At 44.4% G+C, this 24,892-nt stretch overlaps 1 protein-coding gene across 1 annotated transcript in view; it reads left to right on the top strand.

Annotated features, from left to right (window-relative positions):
- The window catches only part of UBASH3B (ubiquitin associated and SH3 domain containing B), an 806,096-nt gene that overhangs the window by 573,132 nt on the left and 208,072 nt on the right, over positions 1 to 24,892 (top strand). The window contains exons 9-10 of the mRNA XM_086956973.1: positions 8,003 to 8,125; positions 21,370 to 21,462. Coding sequence (XP_086813099.1) covers positions 8,003 to 8,125; positions 21,370 to 21,462 — 216 coding nt within the window. The remainder of the gene's footprint in view (positions 1 to 8,002; positions 8,126 to 21,369; positions 21,463 to 24,892) is intronic.

Genomic DNA, 24,892 nt, shown 5'->3' with positions numbered 1-24,892 from the left:
GGATTATGGCGGGAAAACAAATAGATGTGCAAGACTTGGCACGAGCTGCGCGATTAGACACAAAGGGCAGAATGGGATTAAATTGCATGGGTGGTATTTAGTCTCTGGGACTCCCGGACATGTTATTCATGACAAAAGTGTCATTATGGACCTCTATGCTAGACCAAGGGTGAACTGATCTATTATGTGAAACACTTCTAGTTGGTTTTTGTTATTTATAAAATTTGTTTTCTGAAGATGTGTACAAGTGTATGGATGCAAAACTGCATATTGCGGATAAGACTTTTTGTTGACAAGCTGCCTGCCTCTGGGTTGTTGGCTAAATAGCAGTGTAACACTTGTACGAATATGTAAAGGTTTTGGAAACTTAAAAAAAAAAAAAACAATGAGCCCATTGTTATCCTCGATTTGAACCTGCACAGTCCTGGCACTGTCTGACGTCAATGCCGGTGCTGTTGATGCCTTACTTACCCTGGATGTACCGCCCCTAGATCACACTTCCTTTCTGAAGGGGGAGATGAGAAAGAAAGGTTTGGTCCCCTAGAAGAGGAACCTGAGCCAGTAGAAAACTGGTATGAGGAGATCGGTGATGCAAGTGGCCTGGACACATCATCAGACTCTGGCATGCTTTTCCCTCAGGGCCCTGTGTCAGAGGAAGGCGCATCCATCAAGACTGTGAGGGGCAGAAGTCCTTGACCTTCAGCTTCCTGCTCTCAAAGCGCAGCACCAACGTCTTGACAGAGGTGCTTCATGAGGCACCAGTTTGGCTGAGCCACTGCTTTCCTTTAACAATGTTCTCACCGACGTTCTCCTCGGGGCCTCAGCAAAACCTTGCACAGGGGCTCCTGTGCAGCGCATGATTGCCTAACGTAATCAATCTGCCCCAGGAGACCCTGCCTTCCTTTCCCAGCACTGTTACCCGAAAAGCCTGTTGTGCAGGCCTCAACATCAAAGGTTAACCCAAATGTGTTCCTTTACACCCCACTGGACAGTGAATAAGAGGCTGGACACCTTTGGGCAGCGTATTTTCTCTTCCACCGGCATAGCCTCTTGGTTGGTGAACAGTGAATACCTTTTGGGACAATATTGCCATGCACTGAGGGTCTCAGTTGCACAGCAACTTCCCATGCTTCCCAAGGAGGGCTGTGCTATCCCCACCCAAGCCTTAGTGGATGGTCAGGTTCCAGTGAAGTTTGCCATCTGGTGTGGGCTGGATACCACAGACTCCCTAGGCAGAGCCATGGCTTCTACGGTGCTGCTGGGTGTGGTCCACTGGGCTATCGGGGAATGTCCAAGAAACCCTGATTGGCATGCCCTTCAATGTCTTTTGCTTTTTGCTCCATCAGGAAGAATAGGCTCTTCTGGCCAAAGGAGCCATCAAGTGGGTGCCAGCACCCAAAGTAGAGCTTTGCTGTTATTCCCACTACTTTTTGTTGCCCAGAGAGGCCTTCGTCCTATATTAGATCTATGCCTTCCCAACTACTTTCTGAGAAAAGAGAAACTTAAGATACTCCCATTGGCTCATGTTCTGTATGCGCTGGACCCTGGAGACTGGATGGTAACGCTGGACCTGCAAGATGTGTATTGCCACATCCCTGTCCTGCTGGCCCACAAGCATTACCTATGGTTCACGGTGTGCAACACGGTTGACCACAAGCATTTCCAGTTTGCTCTGCTCCCTTTTGTCCATATCAGTGTCCCTCAGGTGTTCACAAATGTGATGGCAGTAGTTGCAGCTCATCTATGGAGGTCTGGAAGTCCCCGTCTTTCCCTACCTCAATGACTAGCTGTTGAAGGCACGTTCATCCCAGGCAGTCGTCTCCCACCTACAAACTATGACAGGCATCCTGCATTTGCTGAGGTTCACTATCAACATGTAAAAGTCACACCTGCCCCAGACACTCCCTTTCATCGGAGTCATTCTGGACACAATGCAATTCCACAAATATCCTCCCGAGCAGAGAGTCAGGAATATTCAGGCTTTGATTCTGACATTTCAACCTCTATCCTGGATTTTGGTCAGGATGATTCTGAAGCTGCTGGGTCTCATGGCCTGCTGGATCCTGCTGGTGAAGCATGACTTGTGAAGCATGGCCGGTGGCACATGTGGGCTCTGCAGTGGGATCTGAAACCCCAGAGGGAGCAGCATCAGGGAAATCTCTCCGACCTGGTCCAGATGTGGGAGGGGACTGCACAGAATCTGCAGGGGTGGCTGACGAACCCCGATTGACAAAGTAGCAGACCCCTCTCCCTTCCCCATCCAGAGCTCATATGGGTGACCGATGCATCGGTTCGGGTTTCGGGCAGCCACCTGGGAGAGGTGGAGATCAGAGGTCTCTGGTCTCTGGTCTCCGGCGGAGTCCCAACTCCACATCAACCTTCTGGACCTGTGGGTGGTTTGTTTGGCATTGAAAACCTTCCTTCCATTCATCAATAGAAAGCAGGTTAAGGTTTACAAAGACAACACCACTGCCATGTGCTTTTGCAACAAACAGGGCGGGTGGGGTCATGGACCCTCTGCCAGGACACTGTTTGTCTCTGGACTTGGCTGGAGAGCCAAGACATCGTCCTTGTCGTGCAGCACCTGGCAGGTTCACTGAACACACCAGGGTGGATGAACTCAGCCGTTGATGCCTTGCGGATCATGAATGGTGAGTACATCCGCAGATGGCACAAGGGATTTTCCATGTCTTTGGAGAACATTGGCTCGATCATTTCACCTCCACCAAGAATGTGCAATGTCAGCACTTTTGCGTGTTGGAGTTTTCAAAGTTGAGATGCATTTAGTCTCGAGTGAAATTTGGGTCTTGTGCATGCCTTTCCACCAATATCACTCCTGTCTAGGTTTCTCAAGAAGATCAGGACCGTCCAGGCCCAAGTCCTTCTTGTGGCTTTGGATTGGGAATGGAGGGTTTAATATCCCGACCTCCATAGCATGAGCATCAGTCTTCTGGTTAGATGCCCCTTTGGGAGGTATCTGCTGTTGCAGCAACAGGGCACTGTCATGCACCCAAACCGGCTCACTCTCCACCTTCATGCATGGAGACTGAGCGGTGGCATTTGAGAGTTTTCGATCTTCCACCCAAAGTCAGTGATGTTTTCTTGGCTGCCAGGCCTCCCTCACTAAGACTGTACATGCCTGCCATTGAGATAAGTTTGTGACTTGGTGTTCCTCATGCCAGGTGAACCCCCTTTCTGCTCATTTGTCAGAGTTATTGCTAATCGTTGTGTCTCTAGCCGGGTAGGGCTTTGCCCTAGAACACTGCTAAGTGTTACTTGTCATGTTTTTGGTCATTCCTGCAGCTGCTAGATCAACCCTCCCTGTTCAAGTCATCGGTTGTGACTGTTTTTTTAAAGGTTTACAACACTTGTTCCCTCATACCCCTTTTGTGATACCCCAATGGGACCTCAATCTTGTCCACATGTTTCGCATGTGCTCTCCTTTCGAGCCCATACATAGCTGTTCTCTACAGCTTTTGACTATCACATTATTCTTTCTGGTCTCCATTACACCATCTAGAAAGATCAGCAAACTTCAACCTCTCTCAGTTCACTCTCCATACACTAGCTTTTTCCCCGACAAATTGGTTCTTTGGGCACCTGCCTCTTTTCTGCCAAAAATTGTCACTCCATTTCATGTGGATCTGACCATCATTCTGCCTACTTTTTTCACTCCCCCTCATCCCTCCAAGGAAGAGGAAAGACTCTGTTACCTGAGCCCAAAGATAGCTCTTTTGTTCTATATCGATCTTACTCAGGGCCTTCAGGTGGACAATCAGCTCTTCATCCGGTTCACTGGATTGAAAAAGGGCAAGGCTGTGCAGAACCGGGCCATCTCTCAATGAGTTGTACGCTGCAGTATGATCAGCTACGCATTATCTAAGAAGCAGGTTCCTAAAGGCTTGCGGGTCCATTCCTCCAGGGCTAAGGCCGCTACTACAACTTGGGATGCCCGTCCTCGAAATCTGCTAAGCACCAACGTGGGCGTCTGCCCATACGCTCATAAAGCAGTACTACTTAGACAGTCAGGTCTGTCAAGATGGGCATTTTGCCTGTTCGGTCCTCCAGGATTTTCTGATATGAGCAAGATCACAGACCTGCCTCGGGGGATGTGTTCTCAGGTATTTCTTCTACAGCAAAGAATCTGTTGTTAGAAGTCAGAGGAACAAGTTACTTTACCTTTGGTAATGCTTTTCTTGTGGTGAGTCTAACCAGTGCTAAAGTGCTTATGCTCTCTTCCTCAAACATGGTACAATTGACTTAAACTTGATTGGCACATTTAATTTACCTGTAAGTCCCTAGCAAAGTAGTACTACATATACCCAGGGCATGTACATTAAATGGCTACACCACTCACCGTACCACCCATTTAGGTAGCCATTTTAAACCTGCCAAGGCCTGCTAGTGCAGCCTGCGTGCAGTTTTAAACAGCCATTTTGACCCGGCAAAATAATCCTTTTGCCAGGCCTCAGCCTTCCTTTTTAATATATATATATATATATATATATATATATATATATATATATATATATATATATATATATATATATATATATATATATATATATATATATATATATATATATATATATATATATATATATATATATATAGATATATATATATATATATATATAGATATATATATATATATATATATATATATATATAGATATATATAGATATAGATATATATAGATATATATACACCACCCCTAATATAGGACCTAAACAGCCCTTAGGGCAGGGTGCAGTGTATTTAAAAAGTTGGACATGTACTTTACTGGTGGTGAAAAACTCTTACATTTATTTTTCAGTACTGCAGGCCCTACCTCTCAAATAGGATAACATCAGGTTACCTTATTACATTTAATAATTGATAACTTGATTGAGAGCTGGTAGGAATGTCGAGCTTGGTTTTAAATTAATTGTCATTTAAAACCCTCTTTAATGGTAAAGGCAGATTTTAAGTCACAATTCTGAAAATGCCACTTTTAGAAAGTTGGCATATTCGTGTCCGAACCATTTGGTGCCTGCAGCCTATATCCTGGGTCACATGATTAGGTGTAGCTGACAGTTGGCCTTTTTGTGTTCCTTTCAGACAACATCATAAAGGGGTAGTTGGTGTTGGCAGGAAAGGCCATGCTGACCTAATGGGAGGGGCATAGCTGTCACCTACCACACTTGCACTTTAAAGGGCCTGCCTCAGCACACTCACAAAGGACGTCACACTAGTCTGTTGTCACCCCAGACCCCTCGGAGACAGGACAGGGGAAGGAAATTACAGATCCAGATGTGAGGGAAAGTCTAGATGTTTTCCCACCTCAAAGCTGCAACAGGTATAAATATTGGACCCTCAGACCAACTCTTCAGATCATGTCTTCCCATTCACACTGCTGCTAGCAGGACTACCCTGCTGCCTTGGGAAGAAAGACTGGACCTTCTCCTTGATTCCAGAACTACCAGAGTGACTCCAAGAACTAGCTGACTGGCCTCCTGTTCTGAGCTACAGGAACAAAGCAAGCTCCAGAGACCTGTCCTGTATCTACCCAGAGTCAACTGGACCTCTGTATGTCCTGTGCTGACCTCTGATGGAGTGAGTCCTGATCCCCAAGAGGTGCCTCCCAGTTTCTGGACCCTTGGCTGGCATGAGAGTGTACTTCTCTTGGCCCAACTGTGGGTTACCTCTGAACTGAAATTACTAGATGCTGGGGGACTCAGGACTTCACATTGCAGCACCTCACAGCTCCTGATTGGCAGCCTCATTGGAACCAATGGAACGTGATGCATCTCGACACAGGACATCGCATCGCAGCATCTCGCAGCTCCTGATCGATGAACTCATGGGAACTGGCGTGGCATGGTGCAACTCGGCACAGCACTTTGGAGTTCCTGATTGATAGCCCCATCTGAACAGATGCAACTCGACGCAGTGCAATGCAGGAGTTCACATCTCAGTTCAAGTAGATGTTCAAATAGTAGGAATTTGAGGGCTATCCTATAGGATTTTCATCTAGTTTTTTACTGTAATTGAGATTACAAGAAGGTTCAGCTTTCGGGTATTTGGACCAAAAAGCCTCTACCACCATTTTTTGAGAAGCACATTGAGTGACAGGTGGGTATAATTTGATGGATAGCTACAATGAGCATGCGGCATCCATTTTTGAATTCTTATTTGTTTTTATGTCACAATCTAAAGACAGTTTTAGTTTTAGTTATGTACATAGAGTGGGCATTGGAGCAGCCCATTGCTTATGATTGGAAGGCTTTCTTATGTACCTCAGTTTGCTGCTCCTTATTCAATGGCTTTCCTCCCAATTCTTGTTTTTGTCCTGCGCCCTTGTACATAGCTTTGTTATGATCATTTTGACTGGATAACCTGCATCCTTCCAGAGGTGATATGTGGTTACTATTGTTTCATTTCCTTTTATCACTCTAGTTAAGAGCACTCTCTCCTGTATTCCCATCCAACTTTATATTTATTTGTTTTTGGCAGTAACGCCAGATGCTGCACATGAATATTGTGCAGCTGCACATTATCGCTGAGCCACTTACTTCTTGAGCCTTTTCTCCTACTCCAGCTATCAACTTTCCACCCACTTCCAACCCCTGCATCTTCAACTTCCCCCATCCACCGCACAGTGAACTTGCTCCACTCCCACTTAAACCGCATTTCATTTTTCCCAGCAGCCTTCTCTCCGTGCCCTCGTCTAACCTCCTCCCGCCCCAACTCAAAGATGACTGCTGCATTACTTTAAGAAAATCCATTCACAGATGTCCAGAGCGCGTACATGTGCACACGCACCCGCCATCTTTTGATATTTTTCTTAAAGCAAAAAAATAATTATTCCAACATGGCCACAATACATAAAGGTTTTTTAAAGTGATAAAAAATAAAACATTACATTTCGGGTGCTGCAATTTTCAATGAAAGTAGTTCATTCAGTTGAAAGTGAAAGGAATCATGTAGGATAAATTGGTAAATTTTTAGGAGATTTAAGTTGTTTTTTTTAGTAGAGTAAACAGGGTAAAAGAATTTAGAACCCTAGGGGCAGATGTATCATCCGTTTTTTTGTCGCAAATGCTGCAATTCGCAAAAAAGCAGCGTTTGTGACAAAACAATCGGCAAATGCGATGTATGAAAAAATCGCATTTCAAAATTAAAGAATCGCAAAATTTGCGATTCCTTAATTTTGCGCAAGCATTTAAGGAATCGCAAAAAGGGATTCCTTAAATGCTATGTAAGAAACAATAATGTTTTGCGATTTCACACTAAGAAATTGCAAATTACCACCAACTTGTAGTTGGTGGTAATTTGCGAATTCTTTTACAAATGCACTTTTTGGCATTTGTAAATTGCCATGTGGCACTCATACATGCCCTTAGGGCATGTATGTGCGCCATATGCACACACATGTAAATTTCAGGGGTGCAGCAAGGTGTCCTTAAGACACCCTTGCACCCTTGAAATTATTCTCAATTTGCGATTAGCAAATTGCGAATCGCAAATTGAGAATAACTTCCCATTCCTTCCTATGGGCCTCCTGGCCCATGGAAATGAATGGGAAATTATTCCTTAATTGCGATTAGCAATTTGCTAATCGCAATTAAGGAATTTTAAGAAATCGCTAAAAAATAGCGATTTTCTACATACATCCCAAATTGCAATTCTCAAATAGCGATTTCTAAAAAAGCGCTATTTGAGAATCGCAAATGATGGTGATGATACATCTGCCCCCTAAAGTCCTTAACAATCGCAAAAGATAATTATAGACAGAACAGTTGCGATGAAAGACCACACCAGGAGTGTATTTATTAGGCCTAATGGCTTAATCATTTTGGATCACAAAATCGCATTTTATGTGGAATAAAATTTAAGTGATTGCCAATGAGCAGCACTCGCATACGCTTAGATCAGAATGCCTGTGTAAACCATTCAATCTCATCACTATTGCGCTGTTTGCTCCTCCAAAGCACACATTTATGTGGTTTGCTTTCCCAGGTCGGTATGTGCGAACAAACCTGAATATGATGCAGACGTTACCTCAGAGAAGCGGTGGTTACCGAGATTATGAGAAGGATGCACCAATAACCGTGTTTGGATGTACGCAAGCGAGACTAGTTGGTGAGTCTGAAGCAAAATAAAAACTATTTATATAGTAACGACACAATGTACACTTGTAGTTCACATAATTAACAGATTGGTATGCAAAGCTTTGCTATATTTATTCCTTGAATGGATTTATTTTTTAACTTGTTTTTTTCACACAGGCTGAATCACATAAAGCGAGCACTCGGGGTGTAAATTTAAACGAAGACTCTGCCACAATTTTGGGCTGACTGGGGCTCTTAGGTATTGTAAGAGGTGGAACAGTTGTATTTTACCACTCTAATCTGCGGTAATTGGTTGCTTCCCATGGGAACTTTAAAGTAATGCTGCTTTTGGTTGGGAATTTAGCAGCATTTTCTCATTTATCTAAAATAAACAATAGAACATAGCACAAAAACATACACAAAGAACTATTATAATAAAATAAAAACGAGGGCACCTCACAACAAAAGTGCCTAAACAAAATGCAGCCCAACAGCTGCAATACAATTCAACAAAATTACATTACAATTGCACTGAAGCACAGCACTTTAAAAAACAGCAGAGCACATCACGATCACGCAAAGCGGCACACAACAGATATGTTTGAATGTTCTCAGACACTACCACCTCCAGAATCTTGTTTCATGATACAGTACTAAAAGGTGTTTGGAGCAAGCACTTCCTTAACCTAACACCAAGAACACTAAATAGCTCGAGTCAGAAAGGTTTTATCATTTTGCTGTCAAAGCTTAATGGGCTCTATATTTTGAAGAAGCTAGTGCAGAAGGGAAATAATCTTTACAACGCGGTCATTACGTCGCAAAACCTTTACCATGCACCCATCACTAGGCAATGCCTTTACCATGCATTGCCTTCACCACGCATATGCCTTAACCACGCATGCCTTTATAACAAAATAGTAAGTATATGCCAGGTAAGTATGTATATAAATAGGTTTTAGGGGTGGGTAAGTGTATGTGAATCGCAAAGGTAGTTTTACGGTTTAGGGTGGGTAAGGGTATTTGTGTGGCAAAGGTAGTTTCAGAGGTTTGGGATGTGTAAGGGTATTTGCGTGGCATGGGTTTTTTAGAGTTTAGGGTGCGTAAGGTTATTTCAGTGGCAAAGGGAGTTTTAGGCATTAGGGTGGGTAAGGGTATTTGGGTGACATGTATTTTTAGGGTTTAGGGTGGGTAGTGGGACTGGGTGGTAATGGTATTTTTAGGTTTTAGGGTGGGTAGGGGTACTGGGTGGTAAAGGGTATATTTAGGGTTTAGGCATGGTTGAGTATAGGGATTAGGGTTGATAAGGTAATATATATATATATATATATATATATATATATATATATATATATATATATATATATATATATATATATATATATATATATATATATATATATATATATATACATATACGAATGTTATGCACAAGCAGTGTGGGTCATTAGATCTCGCACTAGTGTATCGTCCTTTTGCTATATGTCTTGCCTATGCTGAACCTTTCGTGACCTCACTGCTTAGAAGTCACAGACAATACAAAACAGAACAATTGAAAAGGAGCATACCGTATATCATGAATGTAGCTCAATTAATTCTGAAAGTTCCTAGAAGAAAAATGCAACATCAGACAGTGTCCTTAAACAAAATTCAGTATTGAGATTCTCGGGAGTGTTGTACATTGTTTCAAATCCACATTTATTGCTGTTTTTTGGTCAAACATAGTTGCACATCAGCCCAGCCAAATGCGTTTCATTTCTTAGGACTTCATCAGTGATGGAAACTTCATAAATTCCTTAGGCTGACTGCCCGTGATTTGGGATGTTGTTACAGACTAAGAAGATAAAGTAGGGGGTACTATACCACCCTAAACCCAAACTTGAACCTTTCCTACATAAAATAAGGGATTTAAATAAGGGATTTGCCCTTTGTTGTAAACTACCTTGACCTGGCCCCTATCAAATAAGAGATGATCCCAGCTTCACTCTGAGACTGGTGTGCAACTTGTGTTCTGGTTAGCACCGCTGATGTTGTCCAAGCCATAAAGGCTCTGATGCTAGCACCAAACCAGGGACAATCATATTGCCCACGATACATCCAGCTCCTTGCTTTTTCCTTACCCCAACATTAATCATGGCCACATTGCCATTGAGCTCAATCTCAACCCTGGCAAGTGGATATGCCATGACCTCTCCAATGGCTCCCAATCCTGTATCCTTGGTTCAAGGGATTATCTCTTTAGGCTTAAGGTACTTTCTCCCAACCATTGTGCGAAAGATTCTAGTATCCCTCACGGTGGCACTTTTCTCCCATTGATACTAACATCCTGCACAAATCCCATTGTGGTAGGATGAATGTGCTTCAGGGTATTTGGGTCTTTCTCCAAATGTCCATAGCTACTATGTTGAGGGCAACCGGTCCCTCTCTGGTAACTTCACCCATGTGTAGCATGCTTGCTATCACAGGTGTCTCTGGGTCAAGTTCCTTCTCTTGGCAGTCTCTTTTGGGGAGTCCCACCTTGTGGCACTTATAACAAGTCATCACCTTGGACATAGAGGGACCTCCTTCCTTTTCCTTCTCAAGATGCTCCTTCCCAGATATACCATTACCATTCCCATATTTCCTGGGCCCTCCTCGAGACCCATGAGATTTTCCCCAGCCCTTACAATTTGTTCTGGAACCAGACTGTGGAGAGTTCTTGTTCTCCTTTGACTTAAAATTGTGCTGTTCCAGCCCTTTGTGAACCATGTTAGCTAACCACTTATCAGCTAAAATTGCGTCACTCTATCACCATCAACTGGTTAGGGACTGATAATCCTTGCCCTCCATTCCTCTTGCCCACTCATACCAAGCACGCAATACACCATGAATACAAATCTCAAACAGACCTACATCTGCTCTCTTGCAGTCACGGAATCTCTGCTGGTGCTAACCACTTAATTAAAGTTTCCTTCATTTGCTCAATGATCGCTATCCCTTCCAATGGCATGCACACCATTAAGGAAGAAGGATAATCTCTCCATTTTGTGGCAGGAATGGCAAGCCCTTTTAGCCAAAGGAGCTGTCAATAGGGTGCCAGTATATAAGTAGGATGTGAACGTTATTACCGCTAGTTTCTGGTGCTCAAGGATGGAGGTCTTCAGCCTATTCTCAAACTGTACCCTCTCATAGCTTTCCACTGGAAGATGAACTTTCAAATGGTCACCCTTGACCCAAGTCTTGTGTGCCCTCGACCTTGGAGACTAAATAGTAGCATTGGACCTGCGGGACGCCTATTTCCATATTTCCATTCTGCGGCCCACTGGTGTTACATGTGGTTCATCGTGGGAGAGGAGCATTTTCAGTTCGCTGTGCTCTCCTTTAGTTTCTTCGCTCTGCTGGTGTTGACAAGAGTAAAGGTGTGATGGCAGCACTCCTTTGGAGGCCAGGGGCAGCAGGCTTCCCCTAACTCGACAGCTGTCTGATGAAAGCAGGCTCATCCCATGCAGTTGTCCACCACCTCCAGATTAGAGCAAACCTTCTGTCATCTTTGGGCTTCACTGTCAGCATGCCAACATCACACCTGACTCCTTCTCGGGCGCCCCCTTTCATTGGAGCCATTTTGGACATGGTTTGGTTTCATGCCTTTCCACCGGCAAAGAGAGTCCAGGTCATTCAGGTTATGACCCCGATCTTTCAACCTCGGTTCTGGTTTTCAATGAGTTTGATTCTGAGGCTGCTGGGACTGATAGCCTCTAGCGCCTTCTGGTTGACCAAGCCAGGTGGTGTATGTAATCTCTTCTGCAGGATCTTAAGTCCCAGTGGGCTCAAAATCATTTAGACTTCTCCAACCATGTTCAGTATTTGGAGGAGACGGCAAATGATGTGCAGTGGTGCCTACTTGACAGGGATTGGGCCAGTGACAGACCCCTCTCCCTTCTCCACCAAGAGCCGACAGTGGCGACTGAAGCTTTTCTTCTGGTTTGTGGGGGCATATGGGAGAGGTGGAGGTCAGAGGTCTCTGATCTCCAGCGGAGTCCCGGCTCCACATCACCCTTCTGGGGCTGATGGCCATCCACTTGGTTTTGAAAGCCTTCCTTCCATCCATCAAGAGGAGGCTGGTACAGGTGCTGACGGACAACATCACCGCCATGTGGTGTTATGAACCCCAAAGTTCCTGATATAGGCCTAGGTGGTTGCACGACCTTTTACCTACATTTGCCCTACCATTGTTCTACATAACAATTCTGCCGCTGACTTTTTACCTAATTTGGTGCCGCATAAATGTCGTGTGGTTTTCTCCAAAAACTAGTGTCATTTATCATGCATGAGGATTCTCAGTATCACAGCAGGATTACCATCTTCTACATAAAAACTCTGTATAAGGGTCACCACTAGTGTCATCCTTGGACGACATGCTCAAAGTACCATGACACATGTTGTCTAAATGTGCAGACACTATATAGATTTATAGGAACTCCACAACAGTGCTACTGCAAATAAGTGGGGTCTTTGACCATGTGCCTAGGAGGCTTGCACCTCTAGAAATGGCTAGACCACCAAGGAATTTTTCTGGTTGTGAACCACCAGGCAGAATCACTGAATGCCCGGTGGAGGAGCTCAGCAGGCATTGCTTAACAGATCACCAATGGCAGCTACACACGGAGGCAGCGCAAGGTCTCTTCTGCGATCTGTTTACCACCGCCAAGAATGCACAATGTCAGACGTTCTGTGCGCTAGAGTTTCCAAGGCATGTTTCGCTAGTAGAGATGGTCCGCCTTGATTGGAACTCAGAACTCTTGTTTGCCTTTCCACTGAGTCCACTCCTGCCCAAGTTCTCAACAAGATCAGGACTGGCCAGGCCCAGTTCATCCCAGTAGCTCCGGATTGGACAAGGAGAGTATGGTATCCAGAACTCCTGCTGTCATAGCAACAGGACAGGGTTCTACACCAGAACCTTTGCCATCTCCATCTTTATGCATGGAGATTGAGCAGCAACAGCTGAACACCTTCGACCTTCCACCTGAGATGGTTGATATCATCTTGGTAGCCAGGAGTCCCTCAACAAAAACTGTATACACTAGTCGTTGGGATAAATTTGTGGCTTAGTGTGACACACCTCAGATTGTCCCTCTCTAGGCCCAGTTATCTGATGTTCTGTTATTTATTCTATCTCTTGCCCAGCAAGTCTTTGCTTTAGGCACAGTTAATGGTTCTCTTTGGCACTTTAAGCCTTCTTAACCGCATGCGCGCTAGCGGTTTTCCCGCTGAGCACTGCGATTTTAAAAATCCCGCGTTACGTGACAAGGTCAACTCATCACACGCACAGCGCAGGTAACGCCCATGACGAGCTGACCTTGTCACACGCATCGATGGGGTTAAGGTTACCAGAATAGCCCTGGTTGTTTAAGTCACCAGTTGTGATGCAATTATTGAAAGGCCTGCAACAATTTACCCCCTTCTACTTTTTTATGCCTCAATAGGACCTTAATCTGTTACTGCCTTATTTGATGTGCACTCCGTTCAAGCCACTTCACTGCTGTCATTTCTGACTCCTTTCTATCAAGATTGTGTTTCTCATTGCCATTGCCTCGACTCGACATATGAGTGAGCTTTAGGCTCTTTGGGGCAGATTTATGAGGGCGTTGTGCCTCTTTGCGCCGCAATTGCGTCACTTTATTTGACGCAACTGCGGTGCAAACAATGCGCCCTATTTACAACGTGACGCATCTAGGAGATGCGTCACGTTGTAAAGCTCTGCGCCATAAGGAGGTGTTCCTGCGCAGGGGGGGGCGTTCCTGCGCAGGAACGCCTCCTGAAAGTGGCTGAGTGAAATCTATGAGATTTCACTCAGTCACTTCAGGGCAATGCTGCGTCAAAACCCTGCGCCTGCTTGAAGCAGGCGTAGGTCTTGATGCAGCATTAGTAGAATGGGGCACCCCCGAGCCTTGCTGGAGCTGCGTCGCGCTTGCGACGCAACTCCAGCAATGCGCCACATTTCCGACACAGATGCGTCACGCATCTGTGCCGTTTTTGCACCATGGTGCGCCGCATTATAAATGCGGCGCACCATGGGTGGCGTAGCTGTGGCGCACTGTGGCGCATGTTAACTGGCGCATCCCTCGGGATGCACCAGTTAACATAAATCTGCCCCTTTGTGTATATCCACCACACATTTCCTTCTTCCAAGACAAACTGGCTCTGCAAACAGTCATCTTTGCTGCTGAAAATTGTGACACCATTCCATGTCAGTCAAGAGGAGAGACTTCATCACTTGGACCCCAAGAGAGTGCAGAGTTTTTGGTTAGATCCTACCAAAGAACACAAGATAGACAAACAGCTCTTTGTGGGTTTTACTGGAACACAAAAGTCAAGGCAGTACAGAAGTGTACCATCTCCAGATGGATCGTGCTCTGCATTAAGATAAGCTATGCACTGGCAAAAAAGCCGTTTGGGAAGGAATGTGTGCACATTTTACCAGCGCCAAATATGTTACCTCTCCGTTAACATGCAGAGGGTCTGTCTTAGACATTTGCCAGGAGGCTACATGAGCATTCCTCCATATGTTCATTAAGCATTATTGCCTGGACTTTCAGGTTTGCTGAGAGGGGCATTTTGCCTGCTCGGTACTGCAGGACTTTCTGGTTCAGTCCATCCTTTCTTTCTTTAGAATCTTTATTCGGCATTAGAAAACACCATAAAAGTACAGTTTAAAATAACAATAATATGTACATATAGACAGTTTCAGTTACAATTCATTGAACCCCAATCCCACCCGCATGTTGCTTTCGTTTTCGGGGGCACTCCTTTCAGAAGATCCCTCTTGTCTCTCTTAGTTTGACTGCTAATCTTAAAAAGCTCGTGATGGAGAGTCGGGTCAAGGGGCCTTGTGCCATTTGTAAATATAGAAGAGCCACCTTAGCATGTTTAAATTTATTTTTCTTCAGCAGACTAACTAAAAAACGGCGCCTGGGCAATGAATAAAAGGGGAATAATAATACAAAATGAAGGGTATCCTGCGGAGATCGTTGATCGCAGCCGCAGGGACCCTTTGGCTCAGCTACACTAGTAAAACCTGCCGGGTCGGCTAATAAATAATGTAAAAGATTGAGCCTAAAACGTGTAATTAAAAATCTATCCTGGGCATTGTGTATGAGGGCATGGTACGGTTCCATTCCATTGCTGGTCCTCACTAAGCTGTAATCTTTGATCGACTGTTTGCCCCATTCCCTCTCTTCTCTAGTGAGGACTTTGTGCATAAGAAACTTCCTCTTCACACTACCCTTATCCCGACCTGTGATTCAGGTCGGGTTTGATAAGAGATCTTTATAGCTAATCTTTTCGAAAGCCGCCTTTAGATACTGCAGCCATGATATGTTCATTCCCCTGTCCCTCGCAAGACAATCCATGATTATTTGTCTAGTCAGTGTTGCCTCTGGATTGTCCCAGATCTTTAGCCACCCTATCAGGGGTCTGACCTGGACCCTGTCTTCTATAGACAGAACCTCACCCAGTTCTTCATGAGCAATATGAGAGGGGACGCACTGTGAGACTTTGAGGAGCCTTCTCATAAACGTATTCTCCTCTACCTGCAGTTTGTTAGAATCGGCAAACCCCCAGAGTTCCGCCCCACACGCCGCTTTGGAATAACAGATTGAATTATATAATTTAATCATTTCAGCCGGAGACCAGCGTCCAAGTCTATGCCCAAAACTCATGATTGCCCCTGTACTGGACACTAACTTTTTACAACGCTCCTCAATTAGTAATTTAAAATTTAAATGCCCATCAAATAAAATGCCCAGGTACGAGAAGGACTGCACCTTCTCTAGTTTATGGTCACCTATTCTATAGTTGAAACTTTTCCTGCATTTGGTCCCTATTTCCATTACATATGACTTGGTCAGGTTGGCAGACAACTCTAAGTTATTCATAAAATCCACGAAACCATGTATCAATCGCTGTAGTCCCAGTGGGGTGTGTGCCAACAGTCCAACGTCATCTGCATAAAGCAGAACAGGGATTAATCTTCTGCCTACTCTAGGTGAATCCACATTTAGACTTAGTAGGGCTTGTTCTAGACCATTTATATATAGGGAAAACAGGAATGGGACCAAGATACACCCCTGTCGCACACCACTAGTGCAAGTAAAGGACTGTGCATCCACCCTCTAAGTTGTATCTGACTTTGGCCGAGGTGTTCCAATGTAGGGCTTTCATAATCTTAATAAGTTCTTGATCTGCCCCAATATTGGTCATTAGAGCCCACAGCTTCTCCCTATTGACGCAGTGAAATGCTGCGGTGAGATCCATAAAGGCTAAGTAGACCGCTTCATTGCTGGCAATAGTATATTTTGCCACCAATAAATATAAATGTAGGCATTGGTCTGTTGTGGATCTTTTAGCCCTGAATCCGTACTGTGTGTCAGTAATAATATGGTGTTCTTCAGCCCAATTCATCAGGCAATTTAAAACAACTCGTCCCAGGACTTTAGCAGTGACATTGGGCGATAGCACTGGGGGTTGTCTCTATTCCCCTTTTTGAAAATGGGCACTATTATGGCCGATGACCACAAACGAGGGAACCCCGTAGCTATAGCAGCATTTATTGTTCTTGTTAAGATTGGCGCCCATAAATCCACCTGACTTAGGAAGAGGTCCGGGGGGATCCCATCCGGTCCCGGGGCTTTATTTCTAGTGAGACCCAGGATGCCAGCGGGAATCTCTTCCAGGGTAAATTCAAGTGTTACATTCCACACCCCCGTCCCCTCCCCATTATGCGGTGGCTCACTATTCCCCCGATTGTATAGCCCTCTGAAATGCTCCACCCACTGTTCCGGGAGAACATTAGATCCTATCTGCAGGCTGTTCCCATCTTGGAAGCAGGGATTATTAATTATCTTCCAAAAAGGTGGTCATGTCTTTCCTTTCGGCCGCTCCTCTCAGGTCCTCCCAAGTTTGTATCTGGAAAGCACACTTCCTGCGCTTTACTGCCTGCTTGCAGTTTAGCCTGCATTGCATGACCCTATGTTTATCCCTTGGATTAAGCCTTAGGGCGGCTCTTAGATTTCTCTGTGCAATGGAACATGCATTGACATATCATCTGGGGTCGTTTTTAAGCTTTCCTTGCCCTGTCGTCTTTGAAAGGCCGTCAATTAGACGGCCCATTTCCTCAAATGACTCCACTGATAATTCTAGGCATTCCTCTAAAATCTGTTTCCCTTCTGTTACTAGAGACCTATAAAATTTTTCACCATTAATACGTGACCATTTCAGACGCCTGCCCTGATTGGTGACTTTTTCTAAATTTGACCCAGTCCCCTTTTTTGTGACCCTCCTTCTAACTGGGTCTGCTAGAGACAGTACTATGGGGTTGTGGTCACTAAAACCACTCAATTCTATTGAAAATCCAAATAACCACCTCTTAAGTAGCTGGGACAGTAAAATAAAATCAATGAAGGAGCTGCAGCTCCTTCCTTCAAAGGTGTGGGTAGCCAGTTTGTTAGGTTCCACCACCAATAGGTCCATTGTGGGTTCGAGCATGTGATTTTTCATCACCCTAGTCAGCTCCTTCCCCTCCATTGTATGCTCGAAGTGTGGTCCCTCCTCTGTGCTAAGGTCCAAACTTCTTTAATTGGAAACAGTTTGGGGCACAGATGACAATTGAAGTCCCCCACTTTTAGAAACATGGGTGCCGTTTGCCCCTTCTTCTTCTCCCTCAGCCGGCTTAATCTTTCATCAAGCTCTCTCACTCTTTTGCCTCCCGAGTTATAAAAATTCACCAGAATCATATTAAGGCCCCTACTTTTAAAACCGAGGTCTACCATATTTTCTGAATTCCATTTTAGATCAGTCCCAACCCCCTTCCAAGCACAAATCTACGAATATTAGGAGACCTCCCCTCGCTCTTCTGGCCATGGACTTACTTGGGGGGATCCCAAACGATTTGTACCTGGCTAGGTGAAAATTAAAGTGGTCTACCTCCCAGGTTTCCTGGATACAAATTATTTTAAATTTGTTAATGTATTCCAACCATTCCTGGTTCCGAAACTTGGCTGACAGGCCTGCTACATTCCAGGATACTAATTCATTTGTGCTCACTGTTGTACTTGCATGAGAGCAAATACCTGTAATTGGCCTATCAGTACCCTGGAATACCTCAGTTCTAAGAGTCTTTATTTTTTCAGGCGCAAACTGATATATATTCGATATGACTCCCCTTTCCTGCTCCTCGACCTGTGATCTTAGATTTGGAGGAGCCACAGCTAACACATTTTCTTGACCTAACCTCTCACCCTGTAGTCAGTCAACTAAACTAAGGTGTCTTCCCCAGTGGAGTGGTGCATATCTATTGTACAGTGGGAGTGCAGACCTCCCCCCTCCCTCATTGATGCTACCTGCTGGCCGTATATGTTTCCTCCCCCTGATGCTACAGACAGAGGCTCACTCCTCGCCCCAGCCGCCCCTACTCTTGCCCTTCCAAACTGACCAATCCTATCCTTGTGGCCGTCAGAATGCTCAGAATTGGATATATAGTCGGATGGCATGTAAAAGTAACTTAGATTCCGGACCTCGATAGAAGATCGTGGGTGTGTCCGGGCTTCCCAATAGACATAGTCCACCACCTTAGGGTCATTAAAATTGATGACTACACTGTCTCCTGCTACATTTTTTTACCTGCCTCCTACCCAGCTCACTCTCTTTACAAAGAGAATCTTACACTTTACATCTCGGGGCAGATGTCTATTGTTGTTTAGCCAATGTATTGCCTTATTTTTTCATTGATCGTACGATTCGACTTTGCCATCTTCCAGTTCAGGTACACCTGTCAGAACAGTCTGGGGGTAGGTCTTGATGGGAGCACAAGTTCCTTGCTACATTCTTATCCCTGTCCCTGTCGTTACTACACCTTGCCCCATGTGTCTGTGGGAACCACCTTTCCACCACTCATTATCCCTCCCCTTGCATTATCTGGGCCCGTTGGGTGCAGAACCGGGCACTCGGTCGAGAGTACTGTGAGACTAGGGCGTGCAACAGAGTCCCTTCCTCCCTCCCTCGTTGGTTCCTTTGCATGGCCCCAGCCTGCTACTTTGTTTTCAATGCCTCCCACCAAAGTTGACATTATCAGTTCTTCCGTTTTCTCAAGTCTATTTTCAAATATTGCAAGTCTACTCAATAGTGGCTCCAGAGAAGATGATATAAGGACCCCTATTTTCTGCCAATATTTTTCCTCAGGCAATGGTAAGCCAGTTGCAATTTCGACCATACTTATAGCATTTGCTACGGGCACAATTTCTTGTGAGACTTCGATAGTTGGTGAGTCTGTGTGCGGCGGCTCTCTGTGATTTAGAGATCTTGGGCTTCTTTCCTTTTTGCTGTGCACCTCCTCGTGTGCCTCCTCTTTTTCTCTTGGAGGCCACCCCCTGCGTATGGTCCGTAGATTGAGAGGGCTCTTCATGGATTTCTGCCACGCACGTAATCGTGCTCTTCGGTGGACCAGGCAATATACTGCATGACAATGAGATTTACAGCCAGCTTTCGACCTGAACCTGCAACCTAGGCTTTGGAAGATACTTGACAAAATGAAAATGCCCTTGCACTTACTGGCACTAGTAGCCCAACTTCACAAGAATCATTTTGCATGTGTAAGATGGGGAAGGCAGAATGATTTGTCAGAAAAAAACTAGTGTCTCCAAGGGAGTGAGAGAGGGCTGTCTTTTGGCCCTTGCACTTTTTTCACTTCATATTAACGATATTGTCTCCACCCTGACTACACTTGATGTTGATGCACCTTCCTTGGCCAAAGTGAAAATTCCTATATTACTATTTGCAGATGACACTCTATTGGTATCCAAGACCCCAAGATGCCTTCAGAAACTTCTGAGGGCCTTTGAAGAATTTTGTACAGACAGGGGCTTGGAGATCGATATAAATAAAACTAAGCTGATGACATTTAACCCCCACAAAGATTTGAAAAAGGGAATAGAATTAGGGGGTTTGGGGGATTTTTGGAAATAGCACACACTTTTAAGTTTATTGGGTATCATCTTTAGTAATAATATGTCCTGGAAGCCCCACAGGACAAAATCTGTTTTATAACTCAAACAACTATTGGGGGCAGTTCATAAAGAGCACAATACCTCTATTACGAAGCCTATGAGGCCTGCTCTCCAGTTATATGAGTCAAGGTTTTTGGTGTCTGTGCTCTGTGGGGCTGTGCTGTGAGGACATGCAAACATAGATGCACTAATCGGTACTGAAAACAAATTATATCGCAAACTATCATCTCGCCCCGCCAGTACCACTCTGGTCCACTTTTTTCGGATTTGGGTGTTTGAAGTATACATGACAAAGCTAGACTTCTCCCCTTGCTATACCGGAGACGACTCTAATCCACACCAAAACTTGCAGATTATACATCAGCCATACAGGATGGCATCTCCGCCACCCATTCTGTTAAAATCTCTTGGCTTTTCCATAACAAGGAGTTGCTACAATATATTGGGGCTTCTGAGCTTTGGGAGAACCCAGGCACTACTACTTTCTCATCTGAATTGGCCCTGAAAATGCTTTACTGGACTGCAATAGAGGTCAAAGACCAATACAGAATAGATCTCCCTAGAACATCAAGAGAGTTTCTGTATATCAAGGATCAGATAGGATATGAGGCATATTGGGATCAAGGGACTGCCCCAAGTGACAGAAAGCTGTATTTCCAATTTAGAGAAGGGACTCTCCCGCTGAGGGCTTTCACATAGCACTGGACTGCAGAGGCTTTAGACTCCTGCCCCCGCTGGTCTAATATGATCGAAAATGTACCCCATGTCCTGTTTGTCTGCCCCGAGTATCTCAGACCTCGAAGACACTGGATAGCTTGTCTTTGTAGGCAATTAGGGCAGCACAGTCACTTAGCTGATCTCCTTATCTTGAGGTCGGATACTACCTTATCTTTTCCTATCCCAGTTGCTAAGTTTCTTGGGGCTATGTGGATATTACGCAGAAAGATTCTATCTTCTTCCCAATGATGTTGACATTTCTCTTGATTGTAGTCGCCACTCAGTAGCTTTAAGTTAGTTTTTAATAATACTATTAGTATGATCTTTTAAATACTATTCTAAAGGAAGGTTTAGCGTCACAAATGTTATTATATTTATATCACTGTATGTTTTATAATATTGGTATTGTAATTCTTTTTATGTGAACTTTTATTGACCTAGCGGACAGAATAAAGTTTATTGCTTCTTATAGTATCAAAAAACCAATGGTTACCTCTGTTAACTTTCCTTTCTGTCTCCACAGGTGAGGCCTTACTGGAGAGTAGCACGATTATTGACTATGTATACTGTTCTCCATCGCTGCGCTGTGTTCAAACTGCTCATCACATACTAAAAGGTAAGATACTAGTGAAAAGTATGACATTTTCTCTGGTCAGTAATATGGGATGGTGCATACATTGAGTGAAAAGTCCACAGATGTATATGTAAAAAACAATTCTTTATTGTATTCGATTTCACAAAAAACATCCAAAGAACAGGCAATGCGTTTGGTTCATATGAATGAACTTCTTCAGGGCTATGAATTATACAAGACACACATCAGTAAAAAGAAAACGTGGATTGTACATCATATATGCAACAAGCTACACTTGTAAAAAGACATTTAAAAGACACAAAAACAACATGAGAAATCTGAAATAATAATACCTTACGTAATCAAGTGTGCACTGATCGCACCTTCACAATAATAGAGGTCCTGCAGCAGAACACCTCATATGTAAATGAAAATATCCCAAAGCCAAAAGTGTCAAGATTGAAGAAACAACCAGTCTGTAAGTATTTGTATAAAGCCTGAACAGCAAGAGAAATCAGTGGCACAGCAATCAAATACTAGAGCCAACCACCAAATTAGAGAAAAGAATGTTCCCATATTGACTATACTAAATAAGAAAAGAGGGATAAATATAAGTAAAAATGGACTTGCATCTAAATCCATAGGTAAATGCACAGGAATGTCCATGCGCCACCCATGGAATGCCTACTGGACGCAAAGTAATGCGAGGCATTGCATAATGCTTCATGGCATTACTTTTTCTTACAAAGCCATACAAATAAACATTTGTGTGGCTTTGAAAATACCATAAAGGATTTTTTGTCGGGCTGCATCAAAAAGTGACGCAACTCAACACAAAATCTTTGTAAATCTAGGCCTAAATATATATAAGTATTTGGTCCAAAAATAAACAAGTAAAAACCTCTTAGTGAAGTCAGGAGGACAAGAAAAAGAACTGAAAACGCAAACCCGACGCATGGCCCTCAGACCCAACTACTAAGCCAAGAATGTATTTATTTGGGGGGGGGGGGGGGGGGGTCAAACCTCAAGCACCCACCTGAAGCTTGGCTCCTGATGATGCTGTACTTTTCACGAATACCCTGCCACTGACACATAGCACTCACTTATCACTCAATTCCAGCATTCCTTGTTCATCTATAATCCAGTAAAGGCAAGTTGCAAAAATATAATTCTCTCTTGTGGACAATCACTCACCTCACGCAGTCCTTGGTCCTCTGAGACCATCAAAAAGCAGATCTTCACCCACAAACACTTGCTCACACAATTACTCAATCTGCCCTTCCAGCCTTTCATCATCTTGCTCCAGAAAATACCAGCACAAAGAACAGGTCTTTACAGCCAACTTGAATCTCTGATGTGCTGTGGTCCTAAGATTGCTCTTTAGAAGAATATAACAACTCAGCATATTGAATCAAAAATACATTGGGCCACACATATCATGGCCAGAGTATTGCAATGTCAAACGTATTGTGGGACTTAATAAGAAAGTTAAGAATATCGTTTTTGTAGGTTTTTAACACCTCTTTTTAGGCCTAGCTACCCCCTCCACTTACCTGGGACCAGTGTAGGCCCTCTCAGACCCGTCCTTGTGCCTTCAGGCGCGCCTTGCTCCTCCTGCAGCTCCTCTCTCTGCTCTCTATCCCTCCACTTCTCACTTGTGCCTTTCTTCTCCCTTTTCTTTCTGTCCTTTTCCACTCTTGTGCCTTTTTCTGCACTTTCCATGCCTGTGCCTTTTTCTGCACTTTCAACTCTTGTGCCTTTTTCTGCACTTTCACTCTTGTGCCTTTTTTGCACTTTTCACCCTTGTGCCTTTTTCTGCACCTCCACTTGTGTGCCTTTTTCTGCACTTTCAGCTCATATACCTTTTTCTGCATTTTCACTCTTGTGCCTTTCTCTGCACCTTCACTCATGTGCCTTTTTCTGCATGTTTCTACTCTTTGCCCTCTGAACTCGTTTGCATTTTTCTACACTTGTGCTCTTTTTCAATCTTTCAACCCTTCAATCTTTTCAACCTTTTCAATCTTCACTCCTTCTTCCTTCCCACTTGCTGATTCAGGACCCCATAGACCCCTCCAAGCCCCCTGCGCTTTTGCCACCTCTCACCTACCCCGCTGCTTACCTGCTGTTCCACATCTTCTTGCTTCTTCCTGTGTTTTCTTCCTGCCCTTCCTAGCTCTGCCCATCAACCCACATGCTCCACTCCACTCCCAGTACCTACTTAATGGATGCCACTGCACGCCAGCAGGCACGCTGCATAAGCCAAGCCCATCTGCATTCCATCTATAACCAGCGCCATGACCCCTGATCTGTCTAGCTCCCATCGCTAAAAAGCAACAACCCGCCCCTCGCTCAACGCTGGATGCCGATCAGCCCTGTGCTGCTGCACTGCTCCACAAAGCATGGTAGGGTCATTCTCCTGCCCTTTCTGCCGCTTCAACCACAGAGTCCCATCTACCCATTCTCTACACACTCATCCTTCCACCCCACCAAGCCAGCCAAACACCCCACCTCACACCACACTGATCTCTCAACAAACACTTGCATGCATGCTTCTCAACTCCTGCTCTCTCAGGAAGCCCTCCATCGAAATCTGGGATCTCCTCAACGAAAATGCACCAGATCTCCTATTTTGTATGGAAACGTTGCTGAACCCTTCGTCATCTCCTAGCACCGCCATGGCCATCCCACCACTAACAAGATTGCACAACAAGACAGTTTCCACAAACCAGGAGGTAGACTCTAAATCATCTTCAGGAACTCAATCAAATGTGCCACTTCCACAGATCTAGACACACCCTTCATGGAACACATGCATGTCAGCCTCCAAACAAACAACAGTTTCACTCTGAAAGGCACCCTGGTCTACAGATGACTTGAAGCATGAACAAACTTCAGCAACCTCATCTCAGACCTCATCATTCCCCTCACCATTAAATCCAAGGACTTCAGGAACAACATTAGAAACATCTCTGCATTGCCGCTCACCAGGACTGACCACTCCATCATATGATTCCAAATAATCACACCATAAGACATAGCACCCTCCAGTATCACACCTACCAGACGGAACTGTAACAAAATAACAGAAGTTAACTGGTACAATGCCCTCAACACAGATCAACCCAACACTACTCCAGTTTTAACAAATGGATAGAAACCTGCACAGATGGACTTTCTCCTATCAAAATTCAAAAACACCTTAGAACCAAAAGACATACCACCTGGTACACAGGTGAACAACGGGAATCCAAAAGATGCTACAAGCAGTTGGTAAGAAAATGGAGCTCCATCCACAAAGCCAACAGCAGATCTACCTACAAAGCAGCACTCAGGCACTACCACCACCTCCTGAGAGACACCAAGCGGATTGAGGCTAGCTCAATCAACGGCAAAAAGATCTTCTCCATCATCTAGGAGTTCCCCACCCCAGAGTTTACAGTCAGCCTCAAGTCATTCCCTCTCAGAAGCTATG

Source organism: Lissotriton vulgaris, chromosome 2_1, assembly GCF_964263255.1.
Source record: "Lissotriton vulgaris chromosome 2_1, aLisVul1.2, whole genome shotgun sequence".
Classification (NCBI taxonomy): domain Eukaryota; kingdom Metazoa; phylum Chordata; class Amphibia; order Caudata; family Salamandridae; genus Lissotriton; species Lissotriton vulgaris.
Note: the sequence above shows the minus strand (reverse complement) of the source record. Positions and strands in the feature narration are given on the sequence as shown.